Genomic DNA, 14,385 nt, shown 5'->3' with positions numbered 1-14,385 from the left:
TTATTCCATAAAAACAGCTGGTCAAAAAAAGATCTTTTTGTGCTCATTTAGCATTATCAGGATAAAACAAATATTCCCCCAAATCACTGAACATTATGTAGCCAGATTCAAGGTTTGTCAGGTTTGCTAACATTTTGGTGCCAGATATCACAGCACACCTTCAGGGGTCTAGTCGAGTCCATGCCTTGATGGGTCAGGGCTATTTTGGCAGGAGAAAAAAAAAAAAAGAAAAAAAAAGAAAACCAAGGAAGGTGGTCATAATGTTATGCCTGATCAGTGTATACATACACATACAGGGGTTGGACAGTGAAACTGAAACACCTGGGTTTAGACCACAATTAGTATGCTGTTTGGCCTCCTTTTGCAGCCAATACAGCATTATTTCATCTTGGGAATGACAAATACAAGTCCTGCACAGTAGCCAGAAGGATTTTGAGCCATTCCTTTCGCAGAACAGTGGCCAGGTCACTATGTGATGTTGGTGTATGAAAACATTTCCTGACTCGCTCCTCCAAAACACCCCAAAGTGGCTCAATAATATTCAGATCTGGTGACTGTGCAGGCCATGGGAGATGTTTAACTTTACTTTCATGTTCATCAAATCACTCTTGTCACCAGTCTTGCTGTGTGTATTGGTGCATTATCATCCTAATACACGGCACCACCTTCAGGGTACAATGTTTGAGCTATTGGGTGCACAAAGTCAACCTTCACACTCTGCTCTTATTGGTGGAATGAGCGATCAGTAAAGACTGGCCACCAGGCTGCATAAATATAGCCATGAAACCTCCAACACTATATTGGCCAGTGTTTCAGTTTCATTGTCCAACCCCTGTACATACGTATACGTGTGTGTGTGTGTGTGTGTGTGTGTGTGTTTGTTTGCTGTCATACATGAATTACACTAAATTGATCCTGCCTTTCATTTACATCTGGAAGAGAATTTCATCTGCATTGCATTTTATCTACACTACACACATGCTGTGCTGTACATCATAGAGGAAAAGAAAAATGTGAGAAGGCTGAATCCATGCTTGACAAGCTCCTCTCATCATCTCCACAGGTCTCTTCCTTTGTGGCTGGTGATGTTGTTCTGGACCATCATATCAATAATGCTCTTGTTCCATTCAAAATAATCTTGATTGTCCACCTGAATGTTCTCAAACTTCAATTATGAATAATGTTTGGACATTTACATGTAAAGAAGTTGTCCGAGGAAGACTACAAATCTAAGCACAATATTTCTAAATAATTGTATTGACAAACTCTTCTAAAGACTTTAGATCTGTTCCATAGCTTCTAGCTTTTCTTACGTAGTCTATTAGGGTAACTCTGATTTCATCTGAAATTTGTCTTTATCTTCTACCTCTCTTTCCACTTCACTCTACAATTCTTCTCCATCCATGTTTTCTTACAGTTTCAATGTCCTCCTCTCCACTCATCTCTTCTCCCTCTCCTTCTCCTCTTTTTCATATCCACCTCTCTGCTCATCTCTGTCTACCTTAGTGTTTCTCAACGGGGGCAGTACCGCCCCCCATGGGGGGGTTTGGACAGCATCGGGGGGTGCTGGAAGCAATATATTTGAAAGGGGGGCATTTGAGCTGTTCCTGGGGGGCGTTTGGTCAAGACGAGTTTACACCAAAGATGTATGAGCTGAAACTTGCAAAAGAAAATAGTCTGCCACATCCTAACGCTGTCTTTACTGGATACGTAAAAATGCACTTTCTATATCTATTGTTCAACTTGTCCTTTTTCGCTTCTAATGATAATGATACTTCATGATAAATCAAAAATGTGATGAATGTCATGTGCCATTCAGTGACATTAAAAAATGTATGAGCTGTTTTGGGTGTTAAGATACATGCTTTCAAAGCAGGCCTATATATTATAAATAAAATATAGACTATAGAAAGGTCAATATGACTTGTTAATGGGTTCATAAAAAAGGTTGCATTTGTTTGTTTAAAGTGCTCCTATTATGCCATTTCAAAGGTTGCTAATATTGTTTTTTGAGACTCCTAAAACAGGTTTACATGTATGCAAGGTCAAAAAACACTTTAGTTTTCTCCAAAAATAGATTTCATTTTACCTCATTTCTAAATGATTCCTAAACGACTCATGCGAAGCAGTTTGAAGAATCAGTCTCTCTAAACCCCTCTTTTCCGTGAGCCCTCACTGCTGTGATTGGTCAGATGGCGCAGTCCTTTATGATTGGTCTACCACTACAGCATGTGTCGGAAAACAAAACGCCCATTGCCATAACGGAAAGACAGCCCTGGAGACTTGTCAATACATAGACAAGACGGCATCGATTTTACCTTACCAATTCGACCCGGAGTCTGAAGATGAAATCGACAAGTTAGCACGGACTACTGTGTAAAGTGCTCACAATTTGCTTATGTAAGCGAACTGGACACATCTCTATGTTGTAAACGTTAACATTGTATTATGCATTAAGTGGCTTTCACACCGAACACAGAAAGCGCTGCGCTGGCCGCTGGGTTCAGTGCAGCCCTTCAGAGCACAGCAGCAAAAGTTCAACTCATTACAAATTTTGAGCGCAGCGTGAGAGCCTTGATCAATGCAGAAACAAGCCGTCCTCATGTGGAGCAAGCAATTGAAATGAATGGGTTTCATAGCGCAGTGCTTTCCGCATTCGGTCTGAAAGCTGCTTTATGTGGCATCCTTTATCATTACTCCAACTAATGAGACAGACAGACAGTCACGCTGCATCACACATTTTTAGACTACAGTGGGTCCACAGCTGAACAACAGAACTACAGAATCGTGAGGTAGCCGGTTAGCAAGACATGTGCAGGGTTGTTACACAATATAACATTCAAAATTACATATTGTGAACTATAGCTAGGCAATTCATTCTTCGTAGATCCATCTTTTGGAAGTGAATACAAAAATTTACTCACAGCTTAGAATACAGCGTCTTCTCGACATGACAAACCACATGGAACTGTTACTGTGTTTGTGGGCGGACATTATGCAAATGTGTTACTTTGTGACATGCGGCCGTAACAGAAAAAGATTCAAATTCCTGACGATTTGTTCAGGCGTTTGTAAGCCAACTCTTTATTTTGATTGACAATTATTTTATTTATCATGCACTGTCGGCTTCACGACTTTGCAGATAGTTTATGTTCACATACAGCTACATGACACACTGCTTGAAAGATCGTATTTGAAAAGGCATAATAGGGGCACTTTAAAAAAAAAAAAATAACAGCCTACAGTAAAAACAGTAAATCTACCATTTGAAAAAAAAAAGCTTTCTATTTGAATGTATTTTAAAATGTGTTTTCTTCTCGTGCTAATCTACAGTACATTACTACAGCTTTCAGTGTCACATGATCTTTCAGAAATTATGCTGATTGTTGCTTAAGAAACATTTCTTATTAATAATATTATAGCTGGCACAACACACTGTCAAAAAAGCTAGATTTGAAACTGAATTGAAGATAACAATATATAAATCAGGACAGCACTAAAATAGTAACTATTTTAAAAATGTGGAGCATAAGTTTCCCATTTTTCTACTAGTGTCGTCAAAAATATCGATATTTTGATAAATATCGTTACTGAAATATCTGAACGGTACCAATACTAATTTCCCAAAGTATCGATATACCGATACTAGCCGAGCTGTCACTTTCATTTCTCTCCAAAGTCGCGTTGACAAATACCACACGTGACCGCAGTGCCTGTTTCGTCTCATTTGCTCTGGTTAAATAAAGGGGGTGTTCACATATCGCACCTAAAAACGTGTGGAAAACGCGAGGAGCACCGATTTCTCCTCCTTTCCAAAGCGCTCTGTCACTTGTGCTCCCGTGGCGTCTGCCGTTGCTAAGCAACCATGACCCACACTCTCAATGAAGACATGGACATTGCATCAAAGGACAAACGGATTTATAACACTAAACATTGCTTGCTGTAGCTCTGCTACTACATTTAATGTATTTCAGCTTGTGCTTATTTAACTTTATTCAAAAAATTATTACTTAAATTCTGCAATTTGTCTTGATGTCGATCCAGTGAGCAACTGAGCATTGTTTTCGCGTGGATCGGTGAATATATGTGAGTCCGTCATTAAAATCTGTTCATCAAATAATTTTAATGTATTAACCAGCATTTATGAACGATGAGCAATGCATTAGTTACAGTATATTTTAATCTTTGATAACGGTAGGTGATAAAAAGACAACGGATCATGTTAGCTCTGGTCCAATGAAAAAATATTAACAGATAGAACTTTGGATTTTAATTAGTTCATGTATTAGTAAATGTTAGTTTAAATTAACTTTTAACTAAGATTAATAAATGTTTTGGAAGTATTTTTCATTGTTTATTCATGTTAACTAATGTTAACAAATATCTATTACCATTAGCTTAAGTTAGTAATGGGCGATATAAACGATATGCGATATAAACGATACAAAATTGGCCTACGATAGAGATTCTAATTCTATTGCACTATCGTGATAATGCATGTTTGATGATGCAATTTACCCACGAAATTTAGAGCAACGAGCTGCAGCTGGCTGCAACGCATCATCTTGAATAAACATGGCTGAAAGCGTCAGCGAAACAGAGGAGCTCGTGAAAAAGACTGGTGCAACATCTGTTATTTGGACGTGATTTGGCTTTAAGCCGTCCGACGAGCAGCAGCAAAATATACTCTGTAGAGTGTGTGGGGCAAAAGTTCCAGCTAAGAGAGGTAACACAACTAATCTGTTCTACCACCTCAAAACTAAACATGTCGTCGAATACCAGCATTGCCAGGCAATGCAGCCAACCGCAAAATCCAGTACGAAGAATGCAAGACAGAAAAAACAGGATCTGATCCAAACCTCAATCCAACAGTCATTTTCAAAAGGTACTCCTTATATTAGGAAGAGCCCACGATGGATTGAAATTACTAGGGCCATAACTGTTTACTTGTGTAAGGACATGGTCCCTTTTCAAACGGTAGAGAGACGCGGCTTTAAAGCCATGATCAGAGCTATTGATCCACGATATGAGGTGCCAAGCCGCAAATACTTCACAGAAACAGAGATGCCAAAATTGTATGCCGAGCTCCGCGAAAATGTTGAAAAAGAGCTGTGTGACTTGAAATACTTTGCTACTACAACGGACCTGTGGTCGAGCCGTACCATGGAGCCTTTCCTCAGTCTGACCATTCACTATATAACGGATGATTGGAATCTTGGTAGCTGGTGTTTGCAGACGTCGTACTTCCCCGCTGAACATAAGGCCGAGGAGATTGCACAAGGACTCAAGGAAGCGCTTGTGTCATGGGGTTTTGAAGAAGAACGCCAAGTTTGCATTACTACTGATAACGGAACGAACATGGTCAAGGCAGCGTCTCTGAATGATTGGACCAGGCTGGAATGTTTTGGACACAGGCTGCACCTTGCCATCGGTAGGTTAAAACATTTTGTGCATATACATAATATTATTATTTTAATAAATATTTATATATATAAACCCACTTGGTATTATATGAATATTATATGAATTATTTTTGTTATATATATATATATATATATATATATAACAAAAATAATTCATGTAATATTCATATAATAGTGCAGAATTATAATATTTTAACATTATACTGTAATATTTGCCTATATTACTGCACAGTAATGTTGCATTTGCGTTTAGAGATGTAGAATTTGCCTCTGATCAGTTGTATACCCAATGCTATTTTAATGTTGCATTTGTGTTAAGTGATGTTCATTCAATCTTAATCAAGCATTTCAGTAGTTGTAATGATAGTTGTTCAGTGTGTGTGGGGAGAGAGAGATTATAGATGAAATTAACTAATAATATCTTACAAATTTGTCAACAGAAAAAAGTGTGAAAGACCCCCGAATTGACCGTGCTGTTGGCGTATGCAAGAAAATTATGAGTGCCTTTTCATACTCTTGGAAAAGAAGTAAGGAGTTGAAGAAAGCCCAGGCAGAGCACCATCTTCCCTTTCATCGGCTCATCACAGAAACACCAACAAGGTGGGGGTTACGCCAGATGATGATCCAGAGGGTGCTTGAACAAGAGAAGGCCCTATCACAGGTACTGAAAGCAGACAGGAAAACCAAACACCTGGTACCCACTTGGCAAGATACAGATGTCTTGGAATCTATAAGCCGGACCCTTGGCCCACTGCTGGAATTCACAGACGCGCTGTCTGGAGAAGATTATGTCAGTGTGTCGTACATCAAACCTGTTCTCCATCTTTTCAACAACACTGTTCTTGCTGCAGCTGATGATGACACAGAGCTGACCAAGGACATGAAAAGAGTCATCCTAGAGTACTTAAACGAGAAGTACTCAGACCCAAAAATGGTTGACCTGCTGGATATGGCCTCCTTGGTCGACCCACGGTTTAAAGATGCATATATAGCTGATAACCACCAGGAGTTCATCAAGACCAGAGCGGTAGCAGAAATTCTGTCACTGTTGGAGGTGCAAGCTGCAATGGTCAGAGAGCCACTGCCACACACAAGCACAGAAGCTGCAGCTGTTGGTGCTGATTGTGCTGAAGCAGCTGTTGAGAGGCAATCGAAGAAGGTTAAACGGAGCCTGGGAAGCTTTTTCAAAAAGGCCTCTGATGGCACAGCTGCTCTCGCTGACAGAGAGGCCATCGAAGTGGAGCTAAAAAGTGATGGAGAGACTGACCCACTGGACTGGTGGCGGCTGCACCAAGCTAATTTTCCAAGGGTGGCTAGACTGGCCCAGAAATATCTCTGTATCCCGGCCACAAGTGCTCCTTCGGAAAGGGCATTTAGCTTTGGTGGCAACATTGTTACATGCCACCAGTCTCTGTTGAAGCCAGAGACTGTGGACAAGCTTGTGTTCCTGGCTAATAATCTTTAGGGCCTAACAAATGACAAATGGTGTGTATTAACAAAATCTCAGTGAGTGCCTGATTTTAGGATTCGTTGTTGTGTTGCTTTTTAACTGAGAAGACACCAGACAGTTTTTCTGTTCTTTGCATATTTTGTGTCCTTTAAGAAAATAAGTAAAACTACATTTGCACTTTTTACAGTATATATGGCATGGCACAAAAAAACTTTTATACTTTAAAATTTTTCTTTAGTTGACCTATATGTCCCTTATACTGGAAGTATTTTATTTATTTATTTTGTGCTTTCATTTAGCTCTTTATAATGTTTTCATTTGAAGTATGTGTGCACTACACTTGGAAGAATTTTCTTTATTTAAAATAGCCATGCCTAATACTGGAAGTATATCCCTAATTTACAGTGTCCATTCCTTTATTAACAAGACACCAGTTTTAATTTCATTAGGAGAACAAAAAGTTTAAAACCAAATGCGTTACCTTAGGCTGCAGGTTCTGTGCATTACACAATTTTATTTGACTAATTAATACTGGAAGTATTTTCAGTACAGTGTAAGTTCCTTAACTAAAAAAGACACCAGTTTTTTTGTTCTCTGCAACTTGGCATTTAAGAACCAAAGACTTAAAAGAAAAGTCTTTCTTTCTAAAAGGCACTACATTTAGTTTATTTATCTGCAACATTGTGTTGTTTAATTACAATTTTGCTTTTGCACAATAAATGTTCTCAAAACGACATGCAACGTTTCTTTATTTCTTAAAAAAAAAAAAAAAATTAGCAGTTTGGCTTTCCTAAGGGTCTATGTAACCTGTTCTGAAATGGTTCTATTATAATTTATATATCGCAATATATATCGTTATCGCAAGAGGCTGCAATGTATATCGCAATATGGATTTTAGCCCATATCGCCCATCCCTAGATTAAGTTCTAAGATTAGTTCGTTCAGTTCATTTTTAAAAGTGTGGTCTAAAAACAAAACAAAACAAAACAAAAAACGTTTATTAAAGTTTGGCACCAGAAAGAAGATAAGACTCGACCTGCAACAAAAACAACACGCTCACAACCAACACTACCAGTTGTATTTGAACAGCAAAGAAAGTATGAAGCAAACTCAAATGAAGCTAAGAAGCTGAACAGGGCTGTAGCAGTGTAGTACCTCAATACATTTTTGTTCATGTAAAATATACCTCATTGTCATCTTCTAGATTTGTTATATATCTTTAAATTAAAAAAAATTAATTGTTTAAAAAAAATAATAATATTGTGGCAGTTTTCGTGGTATCGAAAATGGTATCGAATATTGATATTTTTCACGGTATCATATCGAAGTTAGAAATTCCAGTATCGTGACAACACTACTTTCTACAACCCCAATTAAAAGTTGGGGCGTTTTGTGAAATGCCAAAAAATTAAGAATTTGTCATTTGTTCTCTTTAGCCTTTATTTAATTGATCTTTTAACTGGCTAACTTAGTTTTATTTTGTTTATATATATATATATATATATATATATATATATATAAAAAATTAAGCCATGATCCAGCTTTGCTTGCGAAGACTGAGAAGCTCCATTTACAGTCAAACATGACACCCTCACCTATTACCAATTCACATGCTTGCTGTTTTCAAAGCAGCCTCTGTCCCAACTTTTTTGGAGATATATCGTTGCATACTTAAAATAAATAAATAAATATTTTATGAATAAATATGTTTATATTTACAAAATATATTTAAGCTGGTCAGTGAAAACTTTGGAAATCTCGTTTCCTAAAAACCATAATGACCCCACACATTTGAATTACTGTAAATATAATAACAGTTATATACACAATAATACCTCATTATAAACAAAATAATAATCAACTTTAATATTCAGTGAGGACAATTTGATGGGGGGCGGTGAGGGACCTGGATAATGGGTAAAAAAAAAAAAAAAGGTTGAGAACCACTGGTCTACCTGTTCCACTCTTCATCTTCTCTACCTCGTTACACAACCTAGTCTACCGACTCCATCCCCTTTTAGAATTAAAACCCTTTTAGACTTAAGACCTGTGTTTGAAGAAATGTGTCAAATTGACTGAGATTATTATTATTATCAGTAATATCCAATGACGCACACTTCTCTAGTTTTTGTAGAGTCATTTGCGGCATACTAGGTAAACAATGAAGAGAGAATGTGTACATATTTTAAAAATAAAAATATTATTTGCAAATACTATTTTTAAATCTATGTTATAAGTGGCCCAAACTCACAGTGCTGGCAGCATACAATACAATACAATACACATTTTATTTCTACAGCATATTTAAAACAACTGCCATTGACCAAAGTGCTTTCCAGCATCATTACATAATCACACAAACAAAATTACAAATTAAAAAAATTAAACCCTGATCACTCAAAACTGGGGTAATTCTCTCTCTCTTCTTTGTGTGAGTCAAATGTCTGGCAGCAGCATTTTGCACTAATTGAAGATGAGATAAGTGACCCTGTGAAATACCCAAAAATACAGAATTACAAATATTGATGTGTGATGATACAAAAGCATGAATAACAGTCTCCAGGACCTTAAAGAGAGGACTGATTTCATTTTAGAAATAATTCTGAGTTGATAAACACAGGCTTCACAACAATAGTAACCTGTTTATCTAAAAATAAAGCTGAACACATTATAACACCCAAATTCTTGATGTAGAGTACAACGTGCTTAGCGTGTCACACTAGCTTAATGTTCCATATGGGCCAACGATCAGAAGAAAATAACGTCTACTGGAGAGAGGATATGATGCTACTGGTGAGTGAATGGTCAACACAGTGAATCCGATTTGTATAGGGATTTATATTAGTGAAATATTTTCTTTCTCTTTGTAGTTTGCTTTAAGCAGAAGAATCACAGCAATCAACAATTAATTAGGAGTAGATTTAAACAATTGTCACAAACTATCCTGTTGTCTCTTATAAGACCAGAAAATCAGCAGTTCAACAGGTTCAATTCAATTTGACGAGGTTTCACTCTTCACACAATGTGACAAAAATAAAGTAAATTCTCAAAAAACAAATACTGTGTTTCTTTCAAATCAATTCACAATAATAAACTTTACATTTAGTGACCCAATAAAAAGAATTGTAATTGGATGTTCACTCAAACTCAGAATGTAGAAATTATTGTAGATAACACTTTTCCTTTCAAAACTTAACAGTATATTCAATTATGAAAGTTGAAAACGCAAAAAACTAGCAAATTATTCAACTGAACAGTTCATGAATCAAACGACTCAACTAATCAAAGTTTGTGAAACAAATGATTCAATGAAAATCTTGCCTACGAAAGCAAATTGCCAAGAGCTGGCCCTGTGAGAATGTTTTTATCTCTTGTTCTGGCATTGCATTGAGAGCAGATTAAATATTTGTTGACAAAATTCAATGGCCATTTATTGTGGTAGCATTTTGTTAATTATTTTATTGAAAACCAGTTACCTCAGTATCTCCAGCTGACAGTTTGGACTCTTCAGTCCTTCAGAAAGAAGCATCACTCCAGAATCCTGCAGGTCATTGTTACTCAGATCCAGTTCTTTCAGTTTAGAGTTTGAGGATTTCAAAACTGATGACAAACTCTCACAAGACTGAGCAGTGAGATTACACATGGACAATCTGAACAAGAACAACACAATAATTTAACACAGAATTAATCTTAACAGTGTGATTTAAAAATAATAATAATAATAAAAAAATCAATCAATCAATCAAATCAAGCATTTCAAAACTCAAACCTCAATATCTCCAGTTTAAAGTTTGGACTCTTCAGTCCTTCAGAAAGAAGCATCACTCCAGAATCCTGCAGGTCATTGTTACTCAGATCCAGTTCTTTCAGGACAGAGTTTGAGGATTTCAAAACTGATGACAAACTCCCACAAGACTGAGCAGTGAGATTACATATGGACAATCTGAACAAGAACAACACAGTAATTTAACAGAATTAATCTTAATAGTGTGATTTAAAAATATATATATATAAAATAAAAATATAATAATAATAATAATAATAATAATAATAATAATAAAATCAATCAGTCAAATCAATCAAGTATTTCAAAACTCAAACCTCAATATCTCCAGTTTAGAGTTTGGACTCTTCAGTCCATCAGAAAGAAGCTTCACTCCATGATCCTGCAGGTCATTGTTACTCAGATCCAGCTCTCTCAGGACAGAGTTTGATGACTGTAAAGCTGAAGATAAACTTTCACAGGACTGATCAGTGAGATCACACCCACACAGCCTGTGGAGAGAACAAAACAATCAGTCATATGTGAATTTATTAGATAGGTTATATATTTTATAATCTGGAGTGCATGTTATAATAGATTAACAAAGCATTTTAAAGTATTTCAAAACTGTTATAGTTTATTAGTAGTTTATAAACTGTAGTTAATACATTAATAGACTATATACAAATAGTCTATTCATTGTATATTCACGTGTTTAATTACCTCATATGAAATATAATGGTTTGTTGACAATTTATTAACCGCAGATTATTCTCACTTTATATAAAATAACAGATAATCTGAAAATGTCATACATTAAATGTTTTAAATCAGCCTATATTGCACATTAATTGTAATAATATTCAGTGTTTCCTAAAATGTTAACAAATACATTAAGCACAAATACATACATTGTGTTTCTATGTTTTATAAGGACCTTTTATAGAGTACTCATAGAGTACTACTGTAATTATAGAGTACTTTATAGAGTACTACTGTTTTAACAACAGTTTATAAACTATTGATTAATTACAGTTTGCAAATAATTTGTAAATACTTTATTACTGTATACCTATTATAAAATGTCACCAATTTACACATTTATATGTCATTTTCATAAGTAACTTATGAAAATGTCACAACTTCAAAGGCTGAAAAATGTCTCATCTGTGCATTTGAGCTCAACACTGCAGTAAATCGTTCATGAATCAAACTGATCCAGTTCAACTCACTGATTCAATGATCCAGTCACAGTGGTTGTCAAGTTATCAACACACTGAATCTGTCCTACACATACAAGGCAAGAATCAAGAATAATATGATCCTCAGCTGAAGATTTTACTGATGAAATAAAAATAAAGCTATTGTAATAAATAAATCCATACGGAAAGGGAACATGTTTTTAAATTAATATAAAACAGTTCTTTGAAACAAACTGTTTAAAGAAGTCATTAAGAAAGTTTAGGTATTATTAAAGGTATTCCAGGTTTTCCAGGATGATTGTGAACACTAATTGTTTTCTCATCAGGTTTTTTGAGTAGGCATTGTCTGTCTTGTGTTCTTGGAAAAAAATGCCACTGATACAATCATACTACAATATAGACAGGGAAATATCTGCTAGTTATAGTTATGAGACACCTATTTATCCACATATTTGAACATAGTGATTCAGTGAAAGTGAATGTCAAACCTCAGTATATTCAGTCGACAGTGTGAACTCTTCAGTCCATCATAAATCAGCTTCACTCCTGAATCTTTCAGGTGATTGCTAGTCAGGTCCAGCTCTGTCAGATGGGAGTTTGATTGTTGTAGAGCAGAAGACACAGTTTCACAGCATGTTTCATCAAAACCACACCTGTCAAATCTGCCAAAACAGAATGTTTAGTCGGATAATTTTCAGTTTCTTTTCTGCAATAACTTATTGTACTCTTAATATTTGGGGAAAATATTTCACATTGTATTTTGAGATTTAATTGTTTAGTGATGTAGAACAAAACATTTAATTGAACATCAGTCAGTAAAATTACTCACAGTGCTTTTCTGCAGCATCTCACAGCTGGGATGAGTCTCTTGTAGTTTGAAGGTGACGTGAACCTCTTTGGGTTGAACTCATCCAGCACCTTCTCTGACATGAGCAGTACGTATGTCAGCACTGTGCACATTGAAGATGAGAGGTTTCTTCCTGGATGTTCATCTGAACTGAGGTAACTCTGGATTTCCTCATATAATGAATGATCTTTGAGCTCAAGTAAGCAGTAAAATAGGTTAACTAAAGATTCATCTGAGATACCATCCTTATTTTGTTCTTGTTTAATGTATTCAGTTGTTTTTGTGATGCTCTCTGTGGTGTCTTCAGTGTGTGTGATCAGGCCTTGGAGCAGGTTTTGACTGGATTTCAGTGAAATGCCCATCAGAAAGCGCAGGAACAGGTCCAGATGTCCTCTCTGACTCTTCATGGCTTTATTAACAGCCTTCTGCAGTAGCTCCTGCAATGTGATATTTTCTTCTGGCTTGTCAAAGAAAAACTGAAGCTCCTGCATGTTTTTGTTCAGGTAGCAGATGAACACATGCACTGCAGCGAGAAACTCTTGAACACTCAGATGCACAAAGCAGTAGACTTTTGTCTCATGAAGTCCATCTTCCATCTTAAAGATCTCAGCGATCATTCCTGTGAACTCAGTGTCTTTACTCACATCAATATCACATGCTTTCAGATCGTCCTCATAGAACACAATGTTTTCCTGCTTCAGCTGTTCAAATGCTAGTTTGGCTAGCTTCAAAATCATTTCTTTATTTAAACGTAAAAGCTTTGTGCGTTGTCTTTCTGCTTTTTCATCATATTTCTGGCTCTTCATGTTCATCTGTATCAGCAGGAAGTGAATGTACATTTCGGTCAGTGTTGTGCTGATGTTCTCTTCACTGTTCTTGATGAGAATATTTTGAAGTACTGTGGCCGTGATCCAGCAGAACACAGGAATGTGGCACATGATGTAGAGACTACGAGACGTCTTAATGTGTGAGATGATTTTGGAGGCCAGATTCTCATCTTTGATTCTCTTTCTGAAGTACTGCTCCTTCTGTTGGTCATTGAATCCTTGCACCTCTGTAAATAAACCCACATACTCAGGAGGGATCTGATTGGCTGCTGCTGGTCGTGATGTCACCCACACAAGAGCTGATGGAAGCAGCTTGCCTTTCACCAGACTTGTAAACAGCACATCTACAGATGATCTTTTCTCAACCATCTTCAATTCTTCACTTTTAAAATTCAAAGGCAGTCGACTCTCATCAAGTCCATCAAATATAAATGCAAGTTTATATTCTGTATATAACTTTGATTTCTCCAGGTCCTTCAATTCATCATAAAATTCCAGTAGGAACTCATGAAGATTGAGCTCTCTATCTTTAATCATGTTAATCTCTCTAAATGGAAGCAGGAACACACAGTGTATATCCTGATTGGCTTTTCCTTCAGCCCAGTCCAGGATGAATTTGTGCACAGAGACAGTTTTTCCAATGCCAGCGATGCCTTTAGTCAGCACAATCTTTCCTCATTATTTTTCCTTAATAATGTAAATAATTTATTACAATTGATTGGTTTGTCCTGTGTTTTTTGGTCCTGAAAGCATCATCAATCTTCAGAATCTCATGTTCCTGATAGACATCTTTCATTTCGCCCTCTGTGATGAACAGTTCTGTGTAAACAGCCTTGAGATGAACTTCATTTCCTTTCTTGCACTCAAAAATAC

The 14,385-nt window shown here is 36.5% G+C and overlaps 1 protein-coding gene across 2 annotated transcripts in view; it reads right to left on the bottom strand.

Annotated features, from left to right (window-relative positions):
• LOC127164364 (NACHT, LRR and PYD domains-containing protein 12) overlaps window positions 1-14,033 on the bottom strand; it is a 623,074-nt gene extending 609,041 nt beyond the window's left edge. Inside the window, exons 1-5 of one of the 2 annotated variants that reach the window (XM_051108271.1) lie at window positions 12,668-14,033; window positions 12,327-12,500; window positions 10,975-11,148; window positions 10,643-10,816; window positions 10,350-10,523 (exon numbers count right to left, since the gene is read on the bottom strand). In XM_051108271.1, coding sequence (XP_050964228.1) covers window positions 10,350-10,523; window positions 10,643-10,816; window positions 10,975-11,148; window positions 12,327-12,500; window positions 12,668-13,881 — 1,910 coding nt within the window. In that variant the 5' untranslated portion in view covers window positions 13,882-14,033. The remainder of the gene's footprint in view (window positions 1-10,349; window positions 10,524-10,642; window positions 10,817-10,974; window positions 11,149-12,326; window positions 12,501-12,667) is intronic. The other variant, XM_051108272.1, reaches the window with a different exon arrangement.
• Between the last annotated feature and the right edge of the window lie 352 nt (window positions 14,034-14,385).

Source organism: Labeo rohita, chromosome 4, assembly GCF_022985175.1.
Source record: "Labeo rohita strain BAU-BD-2019 chromosome 4, IGBB_LRoh.1.0, whole genome shotgun sequence".
In the NCBI taxonomy this organism is placed as follows: Eukaryota; Metazoa; Chordata; class Actinopteri; order Cypriniformes; family Cyprinidae; genus Labeo; species Labeo rohita.
This window is presented reverse-complemented; position numbering and strand designations above follow the sequence as displayed.